The sequence below is a fragment of the Struthio camelus genome, chromosome 3, assembly GCF_040807025.1.
Source record: "Struthio camelus isolate bStrCam1 chromosome 3, bStrCam1.hap1, whole genome shotgun sequence".
NCBI lineage: Eukaryota > Metazoa > Chordata > Aves > Struthioniformes > Struthionidae > Struthio > Struthio camelus.
In genome coordinates this window covers 23,484,204-23,510,354 of record NC_090944.1, presented here as the reverse complement: position 1 = coordinate 23,510,354, position 26,151 = coordinate 23,484,204, and the positions used below count along the sequence as shown (strand labels likewise).

Genomic DNA, 26,151 nt, shown 5'->3' with positions numbered 1-26,151 from the left:
AATAGTTCACCCCAGGCTCCAGAAAGTGTCAGAGTTGGCACAGACAGAAAAGAAGAAACTTCATGGCTGGAAACGTGGAGAAAGAGAGGATAGCCAGACTTGCCCCTTTTTGATTGCACCTAGATATTAGTTGTGCCTAAGTCATAACACACAACTTTTCCCTGACTTAAACAGTAAAGACTGAGCTTTACTTTCCCTTTGTTCACTTTTAGCCTTTTTTGTTCTTTGGACTACTCCCATAAAGTGGTATTGTTTAACATTCTGCCCTTATCTGTGTGCACCAGAGCTCAAGCTTGCTGTTGAGATACTTAGAAGTAAACATGCCCTTCAAATGTTCTTCTAGATTGGGGTGGAAGTCTTAATAAACTTCAGAGGCAAACATCGAAACTCCAGATTTTCTTTCTTCAGCTTCCTTCCTTACCACTCATTTATTCTGTAGTGTTTGTTTAGCTAATTCTCATTTCTCAGTAAAAGCTATTTTAAGGAGAGCCATGGAAAAAGAAATCCTTGATGAATATCCTATTTTGAGTGCCTGATTCAAAGTAGGTTGAAGCAAAGAGAGTATGTCCAGTTGACATTGCATTTTGGAGGATGATTGCAGGGTGCTTCATTGTCCTTCTGTTTTAAGACTGAAAGCTGGAACCACAGAAGACTGTAGCAGCCTAACTGCTCCTTTAGTTGCCCAAATCCAGATAGCTCTTCAGCTTCTGTTCAGTCCTCAAGTACCTGGAGCCCCGCATCACCAAACTCTGTCAGTGAAGTCTATCTCTTTGCTACAGGCATGTCCCTATAGCAGTGGTACCAAGAAGCTAGAATCCGAGGACAGAAGCCCCACCAGTATTCACTGCAAACCTTTCTCCTATCTCTGTCATATGTGAGGCTGAATCTGGTATGACATTTTTCTTAGTTCTGTCCACAGAGGTGTTCTTCCCATTCAGCTTGATGTAGTTTTCCCGTTTGCCAGGAATGTGTCCTAGCCACAAGAGGGATGTGCGTACGTTCTACTGGAGCTGTTCTGTTATGCAGGAAACGTGACTGTCTCATGAGCGCAGAGACTCTAGCTGGGGGATTGAAGCATGCACTGAGAGTAGGCACTATCTGAACAGTCTGCTGAGTCAGAGAAAGGATTTGAACATGGGATTCTCATATTCCGGGTGAATTCTCTAATAAGCAATCAGGTAAAAAAGTTAACTTAGGCAACGAGCACTGCAGAAAGGTGGCAACAGCAGAAAAAAACAACTAAAATCCTCTGAAAGATGAAGCCTAAACCATGTATTCCTCTCCTCAGCATTCAATACTGGTTTTCTCCTAGGCTAGCACAGTGCATGCACAAGCTTCTGTGAAACATGTTCCTGGGCATCTAATTTTCCTTGATGTTGTACAGGGAGCTGCAGTGCCTTACTGAGAGCTCTGAGTTCTGGCAGGAAACAGACTGCCTGAGAATTAGGTGTCCTTATCTTGACATCATCTGTGGTGAACCTAGTTTCAAACAGGAAGCGTTTCTTCAATTTCCTATGCAACACCAAGGACATGGTCAGTACTTAAAATCTGTACTTGAACTGTAGCCAGGACATTTTAAAGTGCGAAGAAGTGATGAATTTGTTTTTTATATTGGATGTCATTTTTATAAACAAAGGCTGTAATTCCGTTATTATAAGCAGCAAGAGTTCAAACACCAGGAATTAGGCCTCTAAAAATCATGAGGTTACCTTAAAAATAATGAGATTTAAAAAATAATAAATTGAGGTGTCTTTTTATTTGTCCTTTAGCTTTTTAATTTTTCAGGTGCACTTAGGTCATGTTTTTGAACTTTTTTGCATAAGGCCTAAAAGCTTTATTGAAGGTTCTACAGTAAGCATAGGACGGGAAATTGGAGCTTTAAGGAAATAAGAAATATCTTAACAGTTGGTAAAACCGAAGTCATTGTCAAGAGGAGAGAATCTAGTTTGTTATATCACTTTCTGTAACCGGGTCACTCTGCTCATTCATTAGTTTGTTGCCAGCATTGTCTGTTTTCAAAGAGCCTTTTATGCTATGTTTATTTGTAGCAGGCAGCAGAGCAGATAATGAGGAAGAGGAAGAAGAGGAGGAGGAAGAAGGTTCAGAATCAAGTAGTCCTCCTATTTCTTACCAGATGAAGCCTCCTCCAGAAGGCTGTTGCACTACTGATGGTAAGGAATGTATTAAACAGTGTATCAGAGGGCATTTTGCCCTACTGAAAATGGTAGGATTGGGGCCCTCTCTGATATAACTCATCGAAACTAGATGATTTACGTTATGTAGAGATCCTAAAAATGTTAGTGTTCATTGTCTGCAAGACAAAGCTGGAAACTTTGATTGCTCTTATATTTTACAGGGTTTTTGCTGAGTGTGTCAGATAAGCATTTCTGTTAGAACACTTGGCATTAGGATAGAACTTTTGTTCTGTTATGCAGCCTGACCTTGAGAAAGTTGAGTATGCAGGCACAACATTTGCTGAAATGAGTAATATAATTCTTATGGCTTAATCATCATATTTTACTAGTTAAAGTGTACCTCCTCCCATGTTACTGTAAAAAAAAATCCTCCCAAACCAGAAAAGCCAGTGAAATTCACCCGATATTGAGAACTGTTATCTTTGTTTTTAAATATATTACCTAAATCGTGATGATGTTGGTAAATAGTTCCATAAATATGTAGACTATGCAACATCACCATGGGAAACTTCACTGTAGATTTTCATTTGTCTTTGTTTATTGTACTATAGCTATTTGCTTACAGCTGATCGAAAAGCATGGAAGAAAATTATCTCTTAGTTTGCCCTTGAATTCAGAGGATACAACTTTGAATTTCATTAAAAAAATTTGTAAATCCTTTAATGAAGATAAATGTGAGTATTTAAACAAAAAATTATTCTCATCTTAAAATACATTGAATTGATTTTTTTCTAGGTTTCTGCCAGGCTGGTAAAGATTTGAGACTTGTTTCAATTTCCAATGAGCATATTGAGGTACCATCAGGGTTTTTACTTGTTGGTGCAAAGTCACCAAATTTACCTGATCATCTTTTAGTGTGTGCTGTGGATAAAAGATTCCTGCCGGATGACAACGGGCGCAATGCCCTGTTGGGTAAGTGTCTGTGGTTACGTTAATGGATGCTTCTTTGGACTACATTAATAGATATAGTCTTTTTTTACAGGGTGAGTTTAGAAGATCTTATTTCCATCGTGTGATACAGCAACTCCCACTGGTAATACACAAGAAGATAACCACTCAGAGCTGGTGATGCTTGTTTTGGAAAGATAGTTGGCCAGTTCATTAGAAATACTTCATTACCTTCTATCTGTTAGCCGAAGACGAAAGTCATTGTCCAGTCGGTTTATGTTCTAGTTGCTGGAGCTACACATCTGGTAACTGGACTAGTTGAAATGCTGCCTTTCTCTTTATTTTAGCTTTCCAAATACTAACAAATTTGGACAAACTGTAGATGGACTTTTCTGGGTACTATACACAAATAAACAGTTTGCTGGTAGTTTATACTACATAATTTTACGTCTTTCTATGGATTATGATAGTGATCATATTGTCCACTGTGCTTAAACAGTAGCATGGATTCTGTATCCTAGCCTATGACATTTTGGTATTATTCTAATATAAATAGATACGAATGATTATAAGCTGAAATTTTTGCTTGATGTGTAAGCAGATAATACTCTGTGTTCTAATTCAATCTTTCGTTACACATTTTTTTAAGAGAATAGTGGAGGATAATTAAAATTGTGTCATTTTTCATCTATTCAAATCTCTAGCTGCTGAAGTAAAACTAGGTTCTGCTATGTATTTTTATTATAGTCCTTCTGCTAGTTATTAGCCTTATTCAAAATTTGATAATTAGGGTTGCTCTGCAATCATGTGAATGAATGAACTAAATAGGAATGTTATTAAAATGGAATAGTTTTTATATTGGAGAAAATGGTATATAATCGAAGGGAGAACGCTGTTTTCAGTCAGACATTCTCAGGTTGTTATATTTCAGTTTCAAAACGCTGCATCATCTGCGTATATACTGATCTGAGCTTTAAATAACAATAAAGAAACATATCATTGTGTCTTTTAACCATTTTCTTTCACAAACGGTAAGAGATACTATGTGAACTCAGTTGTTACCTCACTTGAGTAACTCTTCAAGGCATTTGGGATGACAGCGTAGTGTGAAGGTGCATAACGTAATTCTGTGTACAGTAACTTCTTTCCTCATCTGATCTTGCAGAGCTGGATTGGTCACAGTACATTTGACCAGTGATTGTAAAGGAATTAAGAGGATTGTAAATCACCAATGTGTTGTCATTTTAAAGATAAAGACAGGAATGTTGTACCACTCAAGTCATTCAGTACTGCACTATTAAGAGCTTAAGCTCCTTAGGCTGTTAGCAGAGAGGAAGTAGCGTATTTGTTAATTGCATGCTAAACAAGAACAGAAAATGGCAACAGGAACATAACTGACAGGTTTTTATGCTACTTGTATTCTAAGGTTGCTTATTTAATACTGTTTTAGTTTCCTGAGGCCATTTATATGCTTATTCTTGGCTGTTGTTTTGCACTTGAACACCAGTGAATTAGATTCTTTTGTGAAGAATTTTAGTAATGCTGAAGGATAACTTTTACATATTCTACAGCAAGCTTTAGTCTGAAAGAATTTACATACTTAAAGATCCAAAACCTTAAAAATTCCAAAATCTCGAAATAATATAAAGTTCCTAGTCTATATAGCGTGATGAAAAAACATGCTATCTTATTGACATCAGGATAACATACTATTAGTACAGTACACTGTACTGAAGGTAGAAGCAATTGTTTGATTCTAGTTTTCATATACTGCTGTAAGTTAGGAATTATACTAGAGTAACATTTATCGTAAGTAAAATTAGAACCAGACATGCACAGTCTCATATATTTAGCAAGATAAAAGAAAGAACTATTCTTGTTTTAAATTCTTTATGTATTAGAATAACACAGTTATTTCTTTATTGCGCGCTAAATTTAAGCTGACAACCTTCCATAGACAGTTACTATAGAGAGGAGAAGCTCTTTTTGTTGTTGTGCTCTCTAAAGATGGGGCAGAAGCCTTATTTTTGGTATTCTAGGTTTAGGCCATTCTTCTTCAAACATGTTAGCTTTTTGAAAGAACATGGGAAGAGATCCCTAAAATCTTAGTGAAGAGAAAGGGATTCATTTTGAATTAAAGTGAGCTGTCACTGTGAGTCAGTGTATCCCACACTTTTGGCAAGGCTTATTAGTAAGTCATACACACTACTTGTAACGTTCGAACCACGTTGCTTTTTCTTAATTGCAAGGTTTTTCCTCTTAATTGACTGTGTTTTTGTAAGGCAGCTCTTAATCACTATTGTAGATTTTTCCAAACTAATTTATTTGAAGGGAAGAGACACTAATGCAATACCTGGTAGTTTTGTGATTTCTCGTGGTCTGCCTGTGTACATTTGTGCAGAGGCCTGTGGAGCATATAAAAATTCCAGAAGAAAACAGGAAATGTCTTAGTAGTTTCCTGACCAGCTTTTGACTTATGGGCTTGTCTCCATTAGAGGCTGTTGATATGCCTCTGGGGCTTGTGACTATTTATTGATTATGCTAATAAGTTGTCCCACCATCCAGGCAAATGTGCTTTGTGATATCTGTTGAAGAGTTAGGTTGTTTTGTTTGTCTATTTTTACAGTTGATGTATTATTCCATGGGAAAAAAAAAACATTTTCTGAAAACAGTTATGTTTTTGTCAAGAAAAAATTCTTCATGTTTGAGGAACCTGAGCATGTACCTTGTATATTTATGTTAATCCAGTTAGAGTACAAGTTTTACTAATGTGTAGAATAGACTCAGCTTTTTGCCTTTGGGAAGCTATTTCTTGTTGCTTTGTGACTTGAAAGAAAGCTTAGATGGAGGAAGCACTTCTGTCATCATGCAGTGTTTAGTATTTCCTAATAAATGCAGCTAACTTGTACCAGTCCCAAACGCTTTCCTCTTTTGGGTTTTTCCCCTCTTCTCCCTCTCAAGGAGAGTCTCTCATGGTAAACAAAGCAGCTATTCACCCATCATTTTTCTTCCCAAAAGACCAAACAGCTGCCCACTTTCCTAGCAGGGAATAAGAAATCCTTTTTTTCAGTGGGTCTTGAGGTCAGAATGACAGAGGAAAAGATTAGTTTGCTTGCACTGTAAGCTGTGTGTAAGAAAACATTGTAGTATAAAATACTGTGGCTGTTTCTGTTGAAATGTATGACGTTCTGTCAGGCTCTGGTAATAGTAGTGAGTTACTGCTACAGTGGAGCTCTTCAGCTTGACCGTATTGATTTCATTTATTCTTCAAATATAGGACTTTAATCTTTGAATGAAGTGGTACTGAATGGAATGGAAGAATGTGGAACAGCATTATCAGTATTTGTGTGCTTTTTGCTTGTGAGTAGAACTGAACAGAAAAAACTTTTTTGTTGAAAAGCTGAAAAATAATTGTTCTTTGTCTTAAGGAAGTTGCATAACCTTCCCCCAAAAATATTAACATTAATTAAAACCTCATTATTAATTTAAAAGAGAAATAAGAAGATACCTGTCAACTCATGAAAGATTAGATTATGCCAGTATTAGATGGATATCCTTCCAGCCTGAAGTCCTCTGTTTATCCCTAGCACAAGCTCAATGTTGATCCAAAGGAATCATTTCCCCAGTGAGAAGGTAGGTCAGTTTTCATACCCTTTTAGTCCAAGGTCCCTCTTCTGACCACAGGGTCCCTATTGGGGAAGTGCTTTTAAAATTGTGGGTAATTGATCATTGTGATGTGGCAAATTCAAGCAAATGCACATCATACAGTATCAGATACAATTGAATAACCTCTGATTAAACAATCTACAGAGGGTTACAGCCTTAAGTCACGACTGAACTGAGTGGGATTTGAACTGATGACCTAAAGGTGAAAGGCTTTTAGCCTCTAAACTTCAGGCATTGATTTCTAATTCTCTTGTGAAATCAATCCCATGACAAAGATATATTGAGCCACCTTATGGCTGCCCTGACTCCCCTGACCTTTGTCCTTTCTATAATGTACGGAAGAATATTTAATGCAGCTTGTTTATGAAACAAGCTGTCCTCCTTATCAGCTGCTACCTCGGCCCACAGCAAGTAAACAGGGCATGCAAAGAAGAGGGAATTAAGAAATGTTTGGGTTCTCAGTGTTGCTCATTCCCTTCTGCCAAACATAGTATTATCAGTAAGGCTGGCATCAGATGCTTCAGTTTGAGAGTTAGCATTATAATTTGGAATGACTTAACAGCACCTTTATGTCGTGGAAATGATAAAATCGTGCTATATTGTATCTGTGATGTTGGAGCTGAGCTGTACTAACAGCAATGAGCAGGCTTTAGCTGGCATCAAAAGAGGATGAATGGGCTTGCACGAAAGGAGTCTTAGTTGAATTCGCAGCAGCGGGGACAAGCCTCAGGTGAAAGATGACAGTCTGATTTAAAAAGAAGATTAAAAAATAAACTTCTAAAACACTCTCCAAGTAGTTTTCAAAGCAAGTGGGCATTTTAGATCTGTTGTATTCTTACTAGGCGTCACCTATACACTATACTAAGTGTGTGCTAATTTTCCAGTAGGCCTCCAAGAGGTCCAAGTAGATGACTAGGGCAAAAGGTTGCTTCAGTTGAAGTTATTGTTTGCTAAACCTAGCTTAGGTTGATGGTGATTTTCAAGAGTTGCTGGCAGTGGCTGATCTGAAAGTCCGTATGAAAAGATGTTATGTCTCCTATCCAACTTTCTGTTGGACAAATATTTCTACCTGTGGCTTTGGCAGCCTGCTGGTTACTCCGAGCAAAAAGGTGAAACCTAGACAGGATACAAGTACTTCTGTTTTGCTTTTGGAAATGGTCCCTTTGTGCTTACTTTTGAAAACAAACGATGGCTAGTAAGTGGCAACCAGGCGAAACTTGCGCTGTTGCTGGTCATTTCAGTATGCTGCCAAGGAACACAGAAAATCTTCATTTCCCAACAGAAGCATTTTTTGTGATTTCTTAATCTATTTAAAATGCATTCAAACACTACAGCTTTTAACAGATCCATTTTACTTTTGCTTCCTTTTGTTGTTGCCTTTATTGCAGCAACTGAAGGTGCTGTGATGTTAGACAGACGCTTTTGTGCTGATTTAATACCGAGGATTATGCAGAGTCATGACTTGTCCTGCTCTTATGAGTCATAGTGACCTTTATCATCCTACCTACAAGGATCAGAGATATAATAGGCAACTTTCAATAGTTGTTAATTACTTGTTGCCATAGATACCAGAGCAATTGCCGCATTAACTTAGATTTTTAATAAATTCTTCTAAGACATTTGAAAACTAATGAAAGTGATTAGATTGTAGATCAAGCTAAAACCATTTTTTTCTATATACATCTAAGCAACAGGTGTTTACAAAGTGTTATATTTCAGTGGTTATCGTTTCAGTTCATTTTTGTTATGGAAGAAAACAAGTATTGAACGTTAATTTGAAAACATAATTTATTTGAAAGTATATGACTGAATTTATCATTCTCATAAATGGTTCTTAATCTATCTACCATATATTGGCCCTATACTCCAGCTATAGCATTCATTTCCAATGTTGTTCTCCATATATTATGTGAAATGCATTTCCTTTATTTTATTTTTACCATCTTTCAATTCACTGAACACACCTTGATTCTTGCATCGTTAGACAAGGACCAAAACCTTTCAGTTTTCTTTCTTTAGACATTCATCATTTTATATAATTTTTACAAAACCATTTTTTATTTTCTTCTTTTCTGAAGTAAGTTATTGCAGTCTTTTCTATTTCAGTTCCTGTGATTTTTTCTTATCTGCATTACTAGAATTCAGAAGCAAACCTTTTTATGGAGGATAACATATCAAAATCAGCATTAGATGTGATTAAAGTAAAAGAAAACTAATTGCTTCAGGGCATGTGTAGGGAATAGAGAGTAAGTGTCCACGGGCAGATTATCTTCTAATTGCACACTGCAGAGCTTCTTTGTGGGTAATTAGCATTTTGAGATAGTTGCATTGGTCAGATACAATGTGAAAATTTTGCATGGAAATAGTTTGTAAAATGGAAAGATAAAGTTGTTTAAGAATAAAAGACAAATAATCTTAGTCAGCTGCTCAAGGAGTGCTCTCTATTTATGGTGAGAATGACATTGCCACTGTGAGCCCTTTTTGAGGCTCAAACTTTGTATCGCAGAATAGGAAGAAATGACAATAACCCTGGAAACGCCCCATCAAGCCTTAGGACACTAAGCTTCAGTAAGTGCAAGGACTACATCTTTGTCACTTTCTATAAAGTTATAGACGCTGTTTGCCTAATCAGAAATAAGCAAAGTGAAAACACAGTCCAGCCACATAATTTCATAAAGCTTTAAAAATCAATAGCCCAAGAAGGCCTTATCATTTTTCCTCTCTAAAAAAGCCACTGCAGTAGGAACCTGGTACTTAAATATACTTAGTTATAACTAAATACACCAAATTAAATATACTTAATTTCTTGATACTTAATTACATGTTTAATTTCAGTGAAAATTAGAAAAGAAGTGAAGCATGTGTTTTCTGTGGTGTTGAACAGGGCTGGAGCTAAGCACATGATTCAGTACTCTTAGTCAGAAACTTCTTGTTTTAATGTTTCGTAGGCGGGTAATAAGTAGGAAGTGTGTTTTTTTTCTGGTGGGAGAAAATAATAGTATGGGCTATTTTAATCGTTCTCTAAATGTGAGACTCTATCTATGCACTCCGATAGCTAAGTGCAATATAGTGGACTTGGTATAGTATTTTTGAGAAAAATGAGAATAATAAGCTCATTCGCTGCAAAAAAAAAAAAATGCTGCTTCTCTCCAGGGAAAAGTCCCGTTTGGATGTTATTATCAGTGACTAACCTATTCATCAGATTATATGTATTGTTTATTTTATCAGGCTTTTCTGGCAATTGTGTTGGCTGTGGCAAGAAGGGTTTCTGCTACTTTACGGAATTCTCCAATCACATTAATCTTAAACTGACCACTCAGCCCAAGAAACAGAAACACTTAAAGTATTATCTGGTCAGGAATGCACAGGGAGCTCTGACCAAAGGATCTGTAATCTGCTGGAAAGGGGCAGGTAAGATAATGAAGCTGTCTTGCTCAAGCTCTGGTTTTCATCCTCCAAGCTTAGATATCACAGGGACTGGCGTCTGTGTAAACCTAACACAGACCAGTCGAAAGAAAGAATCTTTAAAGCTAGGTGATTACTAGAACAGCTGTAGAAAGCAATTAACTGATCTAATACATAACATAACGATATAAGGATAACATATTTGATGGCATCATTTCCTCCCTGTGGAGTGCTGTGGCCTCTATTAGTTCGTGTTTGAAATTATCAAATCAAATATGCAAAGAAAAAGCAAATGTCACTGTTGTCAGGGCATGAGAATATTTTTGTTTTCTTAAGAGTTCAGAAGCCGACAGTCTTCATCCAACACCTGTTCAAGCACATTGTTCCAGCTGCCAGAAAGTTCGGGCCCCTCTGGAAGCCTCTCAAACGAGCCTCTCCCAGCAACAAACACAAATGCTCCAGCTGGGACTCAGCAAACAGGTACTGCTTAGAAGGGAAACACTCTGGCTTACGCAGTAGTTTCACTCACTGCTTTGTCTGTGCATATTTGTATGAATGGAAAGACCAAAAAGTAAACACACTACTACTTTAAAAAGCCCAAATTCATTAATTTAGGATACATTGCAAATAAAGGAAGGAATCATACTCTGGCATACTCTTCTTGTTGGCATCTTTTTTCCCCTGAGTAGTGTATAAAGGATTAGCAAATAATTAAATGGTCAGGTGTCCTGGAGCTTGCTCATACCTAAGGGAAACCAAATCTTTAAAAGCCATTATTTTTAAAGTTGCTGAGAATGGGTATTACCATTCTGCAGCTGTTGCTTGCCTGATCGCAGATGACAAGTGCTGCAGGAACCAATGTCACATCAGCCTCTTCCTCTGATGCAGTCTATTTTACGTTATGACGAGAATGCTCTTTTCTGCAGAGATTATATGGATATTAGCTTAAAAGCATCCGAGTTTTTTCTTCTACTAGGAAAAGCTGTTTTAATGTTTAAAAAATAAACTAATGATTAATATCTGTAACTTTTACATTAAAACTAGTTATTGAAACATTTGCTTTTCCATTACCCTGACGTAAATAAAAGGTGATGGATGATAGAGGCTAAAGTGATCTCTCTGAGCGTCTTCATAATAAAAACAGCTCTCTACCTTCCTGTAACTGTTACAGAGGTTCACATATGAGAACTAAAGAACATCTGTTGATGATTATATTCTCTCTATAAGATAGAAGCCCGTTAAATAGCTATGGTTTGGAATGCTGGTACCCCTCCAGAACAAATAATTAATCTTTCTACAACAGCAGTATTGGCTTTCATTTGTCAGATTTTAAATTTATAAAAAGCTACATTAATTACAAGCATATTAGGCTTGAGAAAATCTATCTGTTTTTTTAATGCAGCACACTTAGGAAAATAATAAATGCTTGGAAACAGGATGACAAATCTGAATCTAGGCTGAGAGGATTTTTAGTTAATTTAAGCAACCAAGATTGATTCTCTTTATTATCTTCACCGGCTCTTCCATGAACATCATGTAAGAGCTAGGGTCCACCTGCAAAAGATCTAAAGGATCTGAGGTGTATTTAATTGCAGAATGGGATTTTTACCTACTCACTTAATCAGTAGTCAGACAGCAATAATCTGGCATGAGAGAAGTGGATTTATTTCATTCAACATTGCATTGACTCTAAGCAGATCCTGATAGCTCTATTTAAGTAAATAATCAAATGATCAACTTATTATATCAACTGAGGATCTTGATCCTGAAATGTATATTGTAAATACTTTATTTTTTTTTACCAGCTGCAGCCACAGATCATATCCCTTCAACAGCAGCATTCAGCTCAGCGGTTTATAATGGCAAGGAATCTCCTAAACAACAGTTGTTGAAAAATAACCTGTCAGGTTTGACAAGACCTTCAGTGTTAGGTATTATATGGATTTGTTGTTTAATCACTCTAAACTCTATATACCAAAAGTGTAACAGAAGAATGGAATAAATCACATCATTGTTATCATTTCCTGTATGAATAGGAATGACTATTCCCTTGTAAGTCTTTTGTGACTATAACACTTTTTTTTTCCGTGGTAATTTTCAGATAAATTTTATTTATATGATTTCAGTCATAATTTTATTGCAGTTCAGATTATTAACTGGAAGTTTATCATTACATTTTACAGTTGTTTTCATTTCAGAGAAGTACAGGCTAGATACCAAATCCAGATTCCTTGAAAATGTTGATACGTTCTCATCACTCTCACCCAACAGATTTTGCGTAGGGAATTAACAAAGATTTATAAGTAACCACTCATGGGATACTTCCTAAATTGTAGTCCACCGTGGGTTGGAGCGCTAGAATTTGGTATCTGGCTCCAAATTTAAGACATTGTGCTCCCTGAACCATTATGATCCAGCAAGATTTGTGTTTGCTGTCACAAACTGTATTCTGTGTCACTGACCTGTTTAAGCAAGAAAATTGTTGTTAATCTGTATTATGGCTAGAAACATGTTAAAGCTCTATTTTAGAATAAGTTTTCCCAAGTTGCCCTGCTAACATCAAAGCCAAATTCTGTTTTCTGCCTGTTCAGTTCTTGATCTCTTTCTTCCATGCAGCAACACATTTTCAGTACACAATACGCTGATCTTGCCAGTTCATTTCGGAAGGATTACCTTCACTTGTCAGTATATGGGATAACCCTGTAGGAAGGAGTAAGGCATTTCCAAATAAAAAGTACCTTATATTGCTCTGATTATCTTGAAATTACACCTTTGCCACAACATTACACCAAGGGACTAAATGAAAGCATGAGTAGAACAAGTGGCTAAATACTGCCCTCACACGGTAAAAATTGATTTTTGGACAAACTATATATAGTAAGTGGTTCTACATGTGAATAATCTTATTTTAGATCTGAAGACTTCAGGTGTTATTTAGAATTTGAATCTCTTTTGAAAAATAATAATAAAAAAAAAGATTCTAACTCCGTCTTGAATTTTATAATGGGACTAACTATCCTGTTAGGAGACATAGCCCTGCCAGTGTGAAGTGTTATGGCCTTTGCATAGTCGTGTCCAGAAACAGAAAGAGAGAAGTCCTGCAAGATGCTGAGCAGTTCCAGGAGGACCTTGGACTCTCAATAAATAGAATTTATTCATTTCATGTTAGTGGAAGTTCATCATTCTGGGAATTTGCAGGAGTGCACAAGAAGATAAAAGCAATGACCGACCTGGACCTCCCAGAAAAATTGTGAGAAAGGTAGTTACTGTTATGCAAACAAAGGTGTGGAGCTAAACGTGGGCAGGAGGAAAGTGCAGCAGTCATTTGCTAGGAATTAGTATAGAAAGTCATGAAAACAGAGATAATAACCAGCAGGTAGTGGCACAAATCCTGACAATAGGAAAAATGTTGAAAAAGGCTCAGATCTTTATTAATGTAACCCTGAAACCCTTGAAAATTTTGTTCAGCAATATGTTACCCGGAACGCTGCATTGTGTGTTCAGAGATAAAAGGAACAAAATGCCCATAGTGTTGACTTCAAAATATTAGCACATGTAAGTAGTCTCAGTACACGTCTCTCAGAATATACATTGCTGCAAAACGAGTGGAGACTGCCAAGACAATTAAGCAGCAGATTAATCGTTGTGCAGATGGTTATCTGCACCAGAAAGTTTCCAGATATTTAAGCAGGATATAGCAAAGTAAAATAGAAGTCACAAAAAAATATTATATACATGGAATTGACAGTCTACCACAGTACTTAATGTACACATCCAATCCATCCAAACATAATGAATTGTCATGCACAAAACTGAATACATTCTGTTCTAATACTTTTCTGAAATATTACTGTTATTCAGGCACTTTAACAAATTCAGGGCCTCCAAAAAAGCGCCATAAAGGTTGGTCACCAGAATCTCCATCGTCTACAGAAACTTGGAACTTGCAGCTCAACCCACAGGTTCCAAACAGAATTAAAAGTGGTAAGCTATACCCAAGATAATGATGATACTGATTTTATTATTCAGAAAATAATGGGGAAAAAGAGGCAATATTTTGAAGCTGCGTGCAAATTCCCAGTAGCCTTTTGAAAGATGTTGGATACCTAATTTGTCAGAATTGTTTAGGTTCCTTGTTTCCACTGGTTTCTCTTTGAGACTCCGAGCCTAACTCTCATTAATATCTCATCATCCAGTCATTATTAATAAGTCCCCACAGGTGCCTGTGTCCATCTAGGCAACTAAACACCTTTGGGACACTAAAATTAGTGTCATAAGTGAGGTCAAGTTCACTTATTTTCCACCATGTTCTTGGCACTTGCTTGGGTTTTGTAGTCCAGATGATAGAGATAAGAGTTGCATGCAGTGAAACAAACCAGCCCAAACCCAAAACATTTCCTTTTAATGTACGATTGTTTAAAATAAAATTTCCATAAAGAAATCAGGACTGAACAACTTTTAAAGTATGTTGAATCTAATTTTTTCTCTCTTACTATGTATAGCAAGAATACCTGCTTAGAATCAGAGAAACTAAATATATCATTCAAAGAAACACATTGCAACTATTTGTGCATTAATATCACATACATCTCTGTATTCTTGCATTCATACCAGGAATTGCTTGTTTATATCCATTTCGATATCTTTAGGTGCATATGTGATGTTTAAGGCCTCAGCAATACAATTAATCCTCCAAGGAAGTTAGCATAGTAATATGGGTTGTAGTAACAGTTCATGAAATGTGTGATGTAACTGTAAAAAATATGTAAAACTGATGTTAAATGTGAATGTAAGATGATGTTTAATAACTTTTCCTTGAGGAAATCAATGTTGTCAGTATTAGACCTGACAATAATATTATGCATGAATTCTTAGATGGAGGAAGCCTATCAACTTTACCACATTCTGCTTTGGTGGGACCAGCCTCATCTCCAATGGTGGGCTCAGGAGAACCTGTCTCAGTTCCTGACAACTTGCTGAAAATCTGTAAGGCAAAGCCAGTTATCTTTAAAGGTAAAAAAAAGACATTCCCCTCCCCCAATAAAACCTTCTACCTTTTCTGTAAGAGGTATGTAAAGATCCTTCCTACTGCTAAGGACTGCTAAAGCTGTCACTTTTTAAAGGTTTACTCTTAAAACTGTTTAATACATACATGGGAAGTTATGAAATCGATATGTACAAATGTTGTTTATTTTATAGGTCATGGAAACTTCCCATATCTTTGTGGAAACCTTAATGATGTCATAGTGAGTCCTTTGCTGTACACCTGCTACAGAAATTCACAGTCTTTATCTAGAGCATATGAACAATACGGTGCCTCCACAATACAGCCTATTTCAGAGGAAATGCAGCTTTTATTGACAGTCTACTACCTTGTTCAACTAGGTAAGATAATCATCTTCCATGCAGGTAGACTACAATGGATTCATTATATTTTAGCAAATGAGAGAGGGAATTTTAGGGCAGGACAGTATTGCTAGTGGATCTTAAATATTAGTCCTAGGACCTTTTGTATTGCAGAATTTTGTTCATGATACTGAAACAAAACTAAATAATTGGTTATTCTTGAAGAGTAGACATATTGACGTATAATAACACAAAGTTCATTTTTTCTTATAACCTGGAAGCTCAGCAATTAAAAACTTAAAAGGAAAACAGCTGTATTTCATTGCTCTTGCATACAGTGCCATTTTTTAAAGTAGTATTAAGATGGCATAGGCAATACTCACCCTCTTAAGTATTTCTAATTGCTGATACTCAGGTTCCAGTTAGGGCGGCTTTACATGAGTATCAAAAAGGGACTTTAAAGTGCAGAGTTTGATTCACCTCCATATAGGTATGAAACATGATCATCTGTAAAAAATACTTATTTTGAAAGAAGAATTTTTTTTGTTTCAACATCTTTGTTTAATGATTTTATAACATGAACAATTTCCTCTTAATTTTTTAAGCCTCAGACCAGGTCCCTTTAATTGAAGATTTGGAACAAATATTCATGCGCTCGTGGCGGGAATCACACCTCTCTGAAATCCGTCAGTACCAACAGGCTGTTCCGCAGGCCTTTTCTCAGGTGCCCAGCCAGATTGCACCAGTGACTTCAGCCCAGCTCACCTGGCTGGCAGGCCTGGCAGCTAGCTCCTGTAATGACAGTGTCCATATCATTGAGTGCAGCTACTCTCTGGCTGAAGGGCTTTCAGAAATGTTTAAGCTGCTCGTTGAAGGAAAACTAATAAAGACAAACTACGTGGTGATCTTATGTGCTGGTAGAAATCGAGCCATTGATTCCTGCATTGTGATAACAGGTGAGATCCCAAGGATGTATCTCCAAACAAACCTGAATAGTGCCGTGTTCTCTGTTACAAGGAGTGAGGCTGGTGTTTCGGCGGGCTGCCTGCATTATCTGCTTTTTTTTTTTTTTTACCAAGGAATCCCAAATAACACAACTACAAATAAATAATGGAGAGTTACAGTAGACACGTAAAGCTGCCCTGCTCTTTGTGGATGGAATATTAATTTGAACAAAGGACTGAACATTTCCTTAGTTTCTGCAAGATGTTTTTTTAACCTTATTCCCTTTGACAACCTTTCAAGGGCTACACTGATAATTAAATAAACGATTTGAGTAGCCATGCAAAGATTCATTATGAGAGTAAGGTAAATGACAAGTCCTTTGACTAGCTATATGCTCTTTTTTTATACTGTATTAACCTATATTTCCTAAAATGGCAGAGAAATGCAGAGAATTATAAATCATGAATCTGTCTTACAGATGTGTGTGCATACATATATAGGAGACAGAGAAGAGACTCATCTGTGCTATCTTTGTGTGTGTGGTATTCATGTAGCTGGACAGTATTTTTATTATGATTTAGAACAATTTTACTGTAGTTTGAAGTGCTTTCAAATTGACTTTTTTGTCTTTTAGGGAAGTATCAGGCAAGAGTTCTGTCTGAGAGCATGCTCACTCCTTCAGACTACCAAAAGGAAGTTAACTATCAGCTGGTCACAGGCAAAGTGGAAACTCTGGGATCCTTCTTTAGCACCCTCTGCCCAGGTATACAGTATGCTATAAATAGACGTGTTTCCAAGTCCCTGCCTGGACCTTTTAAGTCAGTGAAAACTGCTGTGCGCATGACCTTTCAGAAGCAAGATATTATTAGAAATATATACAAATATATGAGAAAGTTCTGTGAAAGTGCACTTGAATTGATTTTCCTCCTGAAAGTGTCAGTTTCCAAAATCTCTCAGTTCCGTAAAAATCTTCAGGCAAGTCACTGAGTGTACAGTTCTTCACTGTGCAAGTCAGTCGTAGGAACGGATAAATTCTTTTGCCCTAAGCGCATAGTTCATTTTGACCATGACAGAACACAACTCTTTTATCAAAGAAAAGATTTGTCCTTTGAACTTAGCCTTATCATACCGTGAACTTGATCATGATGCATGGGAAAGAGAGGAGAATTGCAGAGATGGAGGATTACTGGATTCTTTTTGCATTGAGTAGAGGGAGGGTTACTGCAGGCAGGGCTGTGCAGAGCTAGTTGCAGCCACTTGCTAAATGTAACTGTCTCACATGACTAGAGCAAATGCAGCGCACTTGTCAGTGTTAATGCGGCGTCACAGTTCCCTCTGGCATTCATATCACCTCATTACTTAGATCACAAGCACACTTTCTAGATATGTCCTGATATTTTGACTGACCTTTTAAGAGAAATCCTGTTTTTTTTTTTTTTTTTGGAACAGTCATGTCTGTATTTGTGCTAGTGTTTCTGCTCTTAGTTTCTTCAAAGAGCAGTTCTCAAAGTCCCTTGCTTTTGCTATTGTTTGGACAGAACAATTAATTGAAAATCCTAAAAAGAGTTGCTGTCCACATCCACAGGATTGCTGTCTGCAGGACAGGCACTGCCGTTTTAAGCTCAGTGCAGACATGTTCAGACATCTTTCCAAACATTGAGAAAATACTAAGGACTCAGGACAGGCACACTGTATTCTCTGTACAGCTTTCATCTATAAGCAGGGCCCCTGCTGAAAAGAATAGGGTATGTTTGCAGATGCCCATAGTTCAGTAAAACGTATCTTGCTTGCTTTAGCGTTGTGTGTAGACACAAAACTCATATGTCTTTCAGCTTTATAGGCAATTATTTTTTTGTCTATCTCTCAGAAATATTAAAGATTTAAAAATATTTATGCTCTATATGAGATTTTCAAAGCTTCTTATAATCCTTATTAGTGAACAGCAAAGCTCAATGGTTGGGGCAAACACTAACCCAGTCAGGTCTTTACTATTTGTGATTTGAAGCAAGGTCTTGAAACAGATTTTCTACAATCTTCTATGAAAGTCCTAGCCAGTGTCTAGAGAGTTCATCTGTCATTCTCTGGCCTTTTAATTAGTGATATGGTGTAAAAACAGATGCAATAGAAAATAATGAAATAGTTCCTATGCAAAATAACCAATAAGCCAAGGGCGGGACAACTAGTTAGTATACAGAAAGCTCTTTAAGATCTACTACATGAAATCAGTATGAACTGCATGTATTATTAACATGGATGCTTATACCACTACCCTTTCAATTTGATAGAGGGTGACATTGATTTTTTACTGGATAAATTTTATCAAGAAAACCAAGGGCACATTTCTTCATCTCTTTCTGCTTCCATAAATAAACCAATGACGCTGAATGGAATCGGAGCAGCTGTGTGTACAAGTAAGTAAGGAGGACTTTCTAAAGAGGTGAGAGAGAGGGTGCTTCAGACTAGGTCTGTGAGTCTGCAGTTAGATGCATATGGGCAGAGCGTTAGGCTTTTGAATTCTATCTGAGTTTAAAAGAAACTCATATTTTGGGTTGTCTATATTTACAGTGATGGATGCTCTGCTTCATTCCTCTGGATACTGTAGTCTCTAAAGCTGTAAGCCTTACCTCTGCAATAGTAGAACACAGTTGTGTGAGTTCAGCTTCAGCTCTGAGGCGTTTAAGAGACTCATAGGACTGAAATGCCCAAATACAGAAAGATTTCTTTGCATTTTCCGTTTCGATTTTCGTAGAGCATAATTCTTACTCACAAGCAAGCTACCTTACAAAGCAGATCAATCATCCATTGCCAGACTTTAAGATTTTGCATGAGGTGAGGCTTTGGGCATTTATCTAAACAGAATTTTGCCTCTTTACAGGTTATGACCTTGAACGACATCAGATTCGTCCATTCCAGCTAGCAGTGGCTCAGAAATTGCTGTCTCATATTTGCTCAATTGCTGACTCCAGCACTCAAAATCTTGATTTGGGTTCCTTCGAGAAAATTGATTTCTTGATTTGTGTTCCACCCTCTGAAGTGACTTATCAGCAGACTTTGTTTCATCTCTGGCACTCAGGTGCTTGTTAGTTAGATTTATTTTAGCTATATAGAAACTTGTTAAAACTGTATGTGTAAATACTGACGTTTGTTCCATTTCTTTAGGTATTTTATTAGAACTTGGATTAGAAAAGGAGCACCTTACAAAGCAGAGGGTGGAACAGTATGTTATGAAGCTAGATGTAGAGGCCCAGATTAAGTTCAAAATCTTTTTACAAAACTCTATGCAGAATCCACACACACTATTTGTCCTAATCCATGACCATGCACACTGGGATCTAATGAGGTAAGAGAACTGTAACTTGTTGTTAGAGAAATTATTGTTATTTGTATTAGCTCTCAAGATCAGTTTTTTGGCTTATCCCTTCCTTCGTCTTTGTTTACAATATTCTGCTAACTTCATCTTCCCATGCAGTGAATAAACATGTTTTCTTTTAAGATTCTTCACTTATCCCTATCCTGCTTGTAATATTATACCTCAGTAGAATTCAACTTTCCTTCCTCACCGTTCTTATCTTCTTTCAGCCACCATTGTTTTTTTGGCTCACTGTCATTTGTTCAAAGGAAGACTTTCTGTGAAAGTACACAGAGCTCATTATCATCTGTCAGTGTCCTCTGGGCTGTAAAACTTGCAAAAGCCCTCCAGTGACTAGACAACTACTGAGACAACATTGCTACTTATTTCTTTAACTAATGGGAAATTTTCCAGTACAATGTTTTTTCTATTCACAATCATTGATTTGTAAGAATTGAAAGCTTCGGTGGAAACATAGTGATTTCAGTTAAACTTCTGAGGGAATCAGGGGGGTTTCTAACAGATGCTAACTGGGCTGGTTGTCAGCTTGGCACAGCTCATTGCTCCCCCCATAGTGGCATATTTCCTAGGCTTCTCAACACTTGGCCTACTGAGAAGTTGGCCTGCTTTTGCTTCCCAGCTCCTGAGGCACTGGAGAGTTTTGGGTTGTACTGAGTTCTGGAAGCACCAACATGTTCCAGCTGTGTTTCTGAAACCAAACAGTATGGAGTGTCACTCACAAATGAAATGACAAGGTCTTGATTTTCACACTGGTTAAGAATGATCATGTTCCCCAAACTTACATTTTTGCATGTATGAGGGTTTCCTGTTCAGCTCTCCTCTATCTTAGGAGCTTATATGATCTCTGTTACAGCTGTCACAGCCTTTGAAGTATTTATTCGTATAACATCCATGAGTGGTAAGCAAGCACTTATATCGGTGCTTGATGCTGATATTTTTTCCTCTTATCTAATAAAAAGATATGTAACTGACAGATATGTAAGTGACTATCTTGCAGAGCAGGATTCATGGCACCTAACTGAATTCAATTAACTGAGATGCCTAAATGAGGAGTTTAATTGCCCTGGGTTGCCTACACAAACACAGTAGACCCAGGCGTCTCCAAAGCCTGACTTAGATCTGGGGTAGACTCATTTCTTTTCTAGAGTTACTTACCTCTCTTCAATGATAGCATAGGAAGACTGGAGTGAGTAGGCCTGTAACTTAGTGATTGTAGGTAAGTGACAAAAATTAGATAGCACGAATCTGAACTGAAGTTTACACTAGAGCAAGGAACTGACTGTTGGTGTTCCATGATACTGGCGTTTGCTCTAGCAGTAACTATTCTTCACTTTCATAATACCTTTATCACAGACAATCTTCTTCTGTCATATTGACTTACTGTCTGTCATTTTCTGCCTTGATTTTTGTAGGTGAAAATTATATTTTCTTAAGGGCAACATGAACAATCTGGCCATAATAGCTAGAGGCTATTGATAACTGCCATAACGTCAGCTTCTTTTCATCCTCTCTCTCTCATATTCTGGAGACTGTTAGAACCTGGTAGTTTGCTAGCTAAGGAGTTTACCAGATTTAGAAATTTTCAATTGCAGTGAAATTACTTGAATTTCTCTTCCTGTCCTTCTATGCAACAAAAGCAGGGCACAGAATAGAGTCCTAACTTTCTTGTCCATGTTTAACTTCAATTTCATGTCCAGGTTAAAGCTATTCGTCCGACACAGATGTTCCCTTGTTCCAATCACTTTGGAGAGTTTTGGGTTTCTTTTTTGCAGTGCTATGCATAGCCTTTATCCTCAAACAGAACTGTCTACAGGACTTGTTGATAGACTGTTGAACTGCAGGGAGGTGAAAGAGGCGCCAAATATTGTGACCCTCCATGTGACTTCCTTCCCCTATGCGCTGCAGACACAGCATACTCATATCAGCCCTTACAATGAGATCCACTGGCCTTCTTCATACAGCAATGTAAGATGGATGCTTTGAGGTGCTTTTGTGAGATTTTCATAAATTATGTTACATTTACATGTTTGGCAAATTTTGGAGGACCTATGATTTTTGTGAACAAGAATGAAGTTTGCATGGCACCTTTTTCTTGTTTAGTTTGTGGCAGGCTCTTTGCCCTTTCGCTTATCCTTTCATTTCTCTCTGTTTTCTTCAGTCTCTTTATATCTTTTATAAACTGTAGTAACTCTGTTAAAAATCTTTGCACTACATAAATGGAAACCATCTGAAAATCTCTCTCTCTAGTGCATTACTGTATTATTATATGTACATACATGGATTTTCTTCATACATATACATATGTGTGCATACTTATACCTGTATGGCTGTTCTGTGTATGTATAGATGCATCTGTGGGGAGCAAGAAGGAGAGAGAAAGAAACAAGGAAAAATCGAGTCAAACTTCTTTCTCTCACAAAAATTAATTGTGTTTCTTTTTCTGTGTTTTGATATGTGTCTGAATATATATGTGTTTATCAGAGAAAAGGATTACAAATATATCAGATAACAATGATTAATCCATTATAAAGTAATAATTGAGAGACTTTACCTTTAAATTATTGTTGCTTCATTTGTTCTAGGGTGTAGATTTATACCATGAAAACAAGAAATACTTTGGACTGTCAGAATTCATTGAGTCCACCCTCTCTGGTCATAGTATTCCACTGCTTCGGTATGACAGCTCTTTTGAAGCAATGGTCATGGCTTTGGGAAAAAGGTATAGTACACTTTTTGGTTTTAGGAGGCAGATTCATCTAGTGACTTGAATTACTGGACTGCAAGCTGGAAACCTGCTTTTTTTTTTTTTTCCTTGCAGACCCAGGGGCAAAATGTATATTTAAGTGCATCTCACTAGCTCTTGTTTTCTCTGTCCATCCTTTTTTGTATATATTTGGCCTATAAGCTTTATCCTTTTTTGTATATATTTGGCCTATAAGCTAAACAGTCTAGGCTGTCTCTTACTGTGAACATTGTTTAGCCCAGTGTGATGCTGGCTGGAAAGTAGCTACTTCTAGATTATGATCATCTCAAATTGCATCATCATGTAATCTCAAATGCATTGTTATTTTTGTCCAATATTATTTTTATTATTATTTTTATTATTATAATTTTTATTATTTTTATTATTATTATGGATTTGGAGATTCAGGCAAAGGTGTATACCTGAACTTGGGAACTTGAAGCACTCCTGTGATGCTGCCTATATTTTTGGTCCCCTTGGAAACAAGAATGAATAGATTTGGGGTTTTAGACAGAAAACGCAAGAGAAAAAGCTCAGAATAATATGTCATGAAGAGTACTGCACCCATTGACAAATGCATTTATTTTGAACAATGGTATTACTGAGTGCATTAACGAATGCTAATTGCTTGGTAGCTTGACATGGTGTAATTTTATTGGACTTCTTGCTTATTATTGAGAAATGGAGAGACGTGATCAGTTCTGATTGTAAAATGGTACATTGCAAACACTATCTGACTGCAATTTGGTGAAATTCTGTTCTATTGTATAGTAGATATGATTTTTTTATACGCTATAATCCTGAGTCTGCTCTATTTTGCAAAACATTGGCTTTCTCACTTTGGCGTTTTAATATTTCACCATTTAATTCACCATTTATTTCAGGTTTCCTAGGTTACACAGTGCAGTGATAAGGACTTTTGTCCTCATACAACACTACTCTGCAGCTATGATGGCAGTGTGTGGTCTTTCTCAGATGAAGAATTACACCTCAGTTGAAACTCTGGAAATCACCCAAAACCTAATAAACTCATCAAGACAATGTCCTAGTGGTCATGGCCTTATGGTAGTGTTGAGAATTCCATGTACTCCACTGGCTGCAGTGGCATATGAACGTCTGTATAATGTAAGGGAAAGACTAGCCCTTGAAGATAACTTTGAAATAATCTTGGGAAATCCTAATTCTGGAATCACAATAGGGAAGCACTTTGTGGAGCAACTGAAGGTAATGTGTAGAATGAAATATGCCAGGAAGCACACACACTTCATGAGATGGGTAGATGGGAGACTTTCTTGGTAAGAGCTATGAATGTAAGCTGAACTGCGGGTCTTACCAGTAAAAATAAAAGCTACCATAAGGAGCATGACTCTTATGTTTCGGACTCATCTTCTGTGATTCTTGCATTATTGTACCTCTGATTATGTTCTAGTTGCTCAGTTTGATATTAACTAATATGGGTAAAGCTTCACTTCCAGCAGCAACCATCCCAAACAGTTGAACTGCTTTTTTAGATACAAACTATGAACAGTAGGGAAAAAAAAAAAAACAACTAAAAATTGCCACAGAATTGGCATAGTCCTAGCACAGCAAAAGATTTTTATTAGTGACCCTTTGAGAATTATGTTATTCTTGTCACCAGCAGATGGCATGAAGGCACCAAATCAGTATACTAGGTTGGGGTCTTAGAACACCACAGTATTCATAGTATCTGATGTTGTCTGGACCATGTGTTGATTCATGGATTCACTACTTTAGGTCCAGGGTCTAGGCTCATTTATATAATAAAAGGCCTCTGACACTGCCTTGCTCTTAACAAAATTATCATTGCTTGATCACCAAAATTAAAATTTATTTACATTTTAGGATGGCGTAATAGATATACAATGCATTCTGCATTGTGTCTGATTTGATACACATTAGAAAAAGTTCTTTGAGATCTAGGGCCTAATACTGATCTCATTCTGCTACAGATTAGGAGTGACTTATCCTGAAAAATGAGTATTAGCTCAGAATCACATCCTGGTTACCTTCTCCAACATGCATAACAGTGTTAAATGAAAAAATGTCAGAGGCTGAATCGTTGTACTGTTGCTTCTACTGCTCATTCCTTATTTGTAGATCAATGCCGCAGCACAATGTACTAATTGATGTGAATAAAGCAGCATAGCCTGATGCTAAACAGTCAAACAATAGATCTAGTTATCAAACATCTCTTAAGTTATGAGGAGAACTGACAGCTTTGGGAAAGTAGGGGACTGTAGGAGGCCTCAGAGGATAGTGAGGAGAGCGCTATATGTGTGCGTTCGACACTTCCAGCTTCCCCCTAATTCCTACAAGGTGCAAAAGTCTCACTTCTAGCTCGTTTCCTTTCTTAGACTCACAGATCCATACTTTAACTTCCACGAGAACCAATCCTCTATGCTCTTTTGTCCCCAGAAGCTCCTACTCATCCTTATTGTTTCTTTGTGTGCTGAGGAGACAGAAAATGCCAGGGCAGAGCCGGGGTGGGGAAATAAAGGAGAGACTGCAAGAGATGGTCTCTCTTTCCATAGTGTCCCAGGAGGAAGAATGAATGCAGCTCCCTCCTTGTTGCAGTGTCTACCCTCGTACATTCTCACCTCTGTGCTCTACACCTGGGATGTAGGGAGCTTTTCAAGCCAGAACGTACTGTTCCGATCTCCTCAGCCTTACAGCAGGCAGATGGCTACCCAGTAATGCTCTAGGAAGTTGTGCAATCTCCCTACTTAGAAACGGACTCTGCTCTATAGCTTCCTTTGGTAGAGCATCTATGCATTGTACAAATGTATCCATATAAGGATGATAAAATATTTTTTCTGTATTTTGTTTGTGCCCTATGTATATGCCCAACAATATCTCTTATCAGGTCTGGCAGAAAATTGAAGATGTGGATTGGAAGCCACAGACCTATTTGGAATTGGAAGGTCTGCCTTGTATTTTGATATTCAGTGGTATGGATCCACAAGGGGAGTCTTTGCCACGGTAAGAAGATCCTGACAATACTCTATTTTCTTAGTGGCAGTTTTTTATCCATTTCTTATTAAATGGCTAATGATTAACTGTGTCATCGTTTGTGAGAACAGAATACTGAGATTTCAGTAGCAAGGCCTTTCTTTTTTCATTTTTGGCAGTTTTTGTATCAAGAATCCAAAAAACGTGGGAGCTGGGAATGGCAGTTGGTGTGTCTGGGGCAGTGAAAATTAATTGAGGAATAGAATTGAGACTTTTACGAGTTTTAAACCTTTTGAGATTTGTGAGATCATTTTTGTTTTACAGGTGGGTAAGGTAGATTGCTTATGTAAGTGTGTAGAATTCCCCTCAAGTTTAGCTTGGCCCCTGCTATAAACAGGATAGAACCAGCTCAAAAAATGTTATGAGATTTGTCTCAGTTAAGAAGAGAGAGTAAGGGTGCCTAAAAAAGGTATCTAGAGTTAATACCTCAGTGTATCTGAGACATCTGCAAGATGCTGGACCTGTGGGGAAATCCGTGCCTTCTGGAGTGGCATGGAAGCCAGGCCCAATACCCTAGAGCAATTAAAATGGCACTAGATGCTTTTATATATTCAACTGATTCC

The 26,151-nt window shown here is 37.3% G+C and overlaps 1 protein-coding gene across 10 annotated transcripts in view; it reads left to right on the top strand.

The window, feature by feature from the left end:
* Window positions 1-26,151, top strand: part of GREB1 (growth regulating estrogen receptor binding 1) — a 101,468-nt gene that overhangs the window by 44,572 nt on the left and 30,745 nt on the right. For all 10 annotated transcript variants that reach the window (XM_009671392.2, XM_068937164.1, XM_009671393.2 and 7 more), the window contains 17 exons: window positions 2,049-2,171; window positions 2,931-3,107; window positions 9,978-10,160; window positions 10,491-10,634; window positions 11,960-12,085; window positions 14,016-14,138; window positions 15,030-15,167; window positions 15,354-15,539; window positions 16,106-16,456; window positions 17,080-17,208; window positions 18,731-18,856; window positions 19,321-19,518; window positions 19,605-19,785; window positions 21,588-21,780; window positions 22,398-22,534; window positions 23,443-23,782; window positions 25,443-25,558. In XM_009671392.2, the coding sequence (XP_009669687.1) occupies window positions 2,049-2,171; window positions 2,931-3,107; window positions 9,978-10,160; window positions 10,491-10,634; window positions 11,960-12,085; window positions 14,016-14,138; window positions 15,030-15,167; window positions 15,354-15,539; window positions 16,106-16,456; window positions 17,080-17,208; window positions 18,731-18,856; window positions 19,321-19,518; window positions 19,605-19,785; window positions 21,588-21,780; window positions 22,398-22,534; window positions 23,443-23,782; window positions 25,443-25,558 (2,971 nt within the window). The remainder of the gene's footprint in view (window positions 1-2,048; window positions 2,172-2,930; window positions 3,108-9,977; window positions 10,161-10,490; window positions 10,635-11,959; window positions 12,086-14,015; window positions 14,139-15,029; window positions 15,168-15,353; window positions 15,540-16,105; window positions 16,457-17,079; window positions 17,209-18,730; window positions 18,857-19,320; window positions 19,519-19,604; window positions 19,786-21,587; window positions 21,781-22,397; window positions 22,535-23,442; window positions 23,783-25,442; window positions 25,559-26,151) is intronic.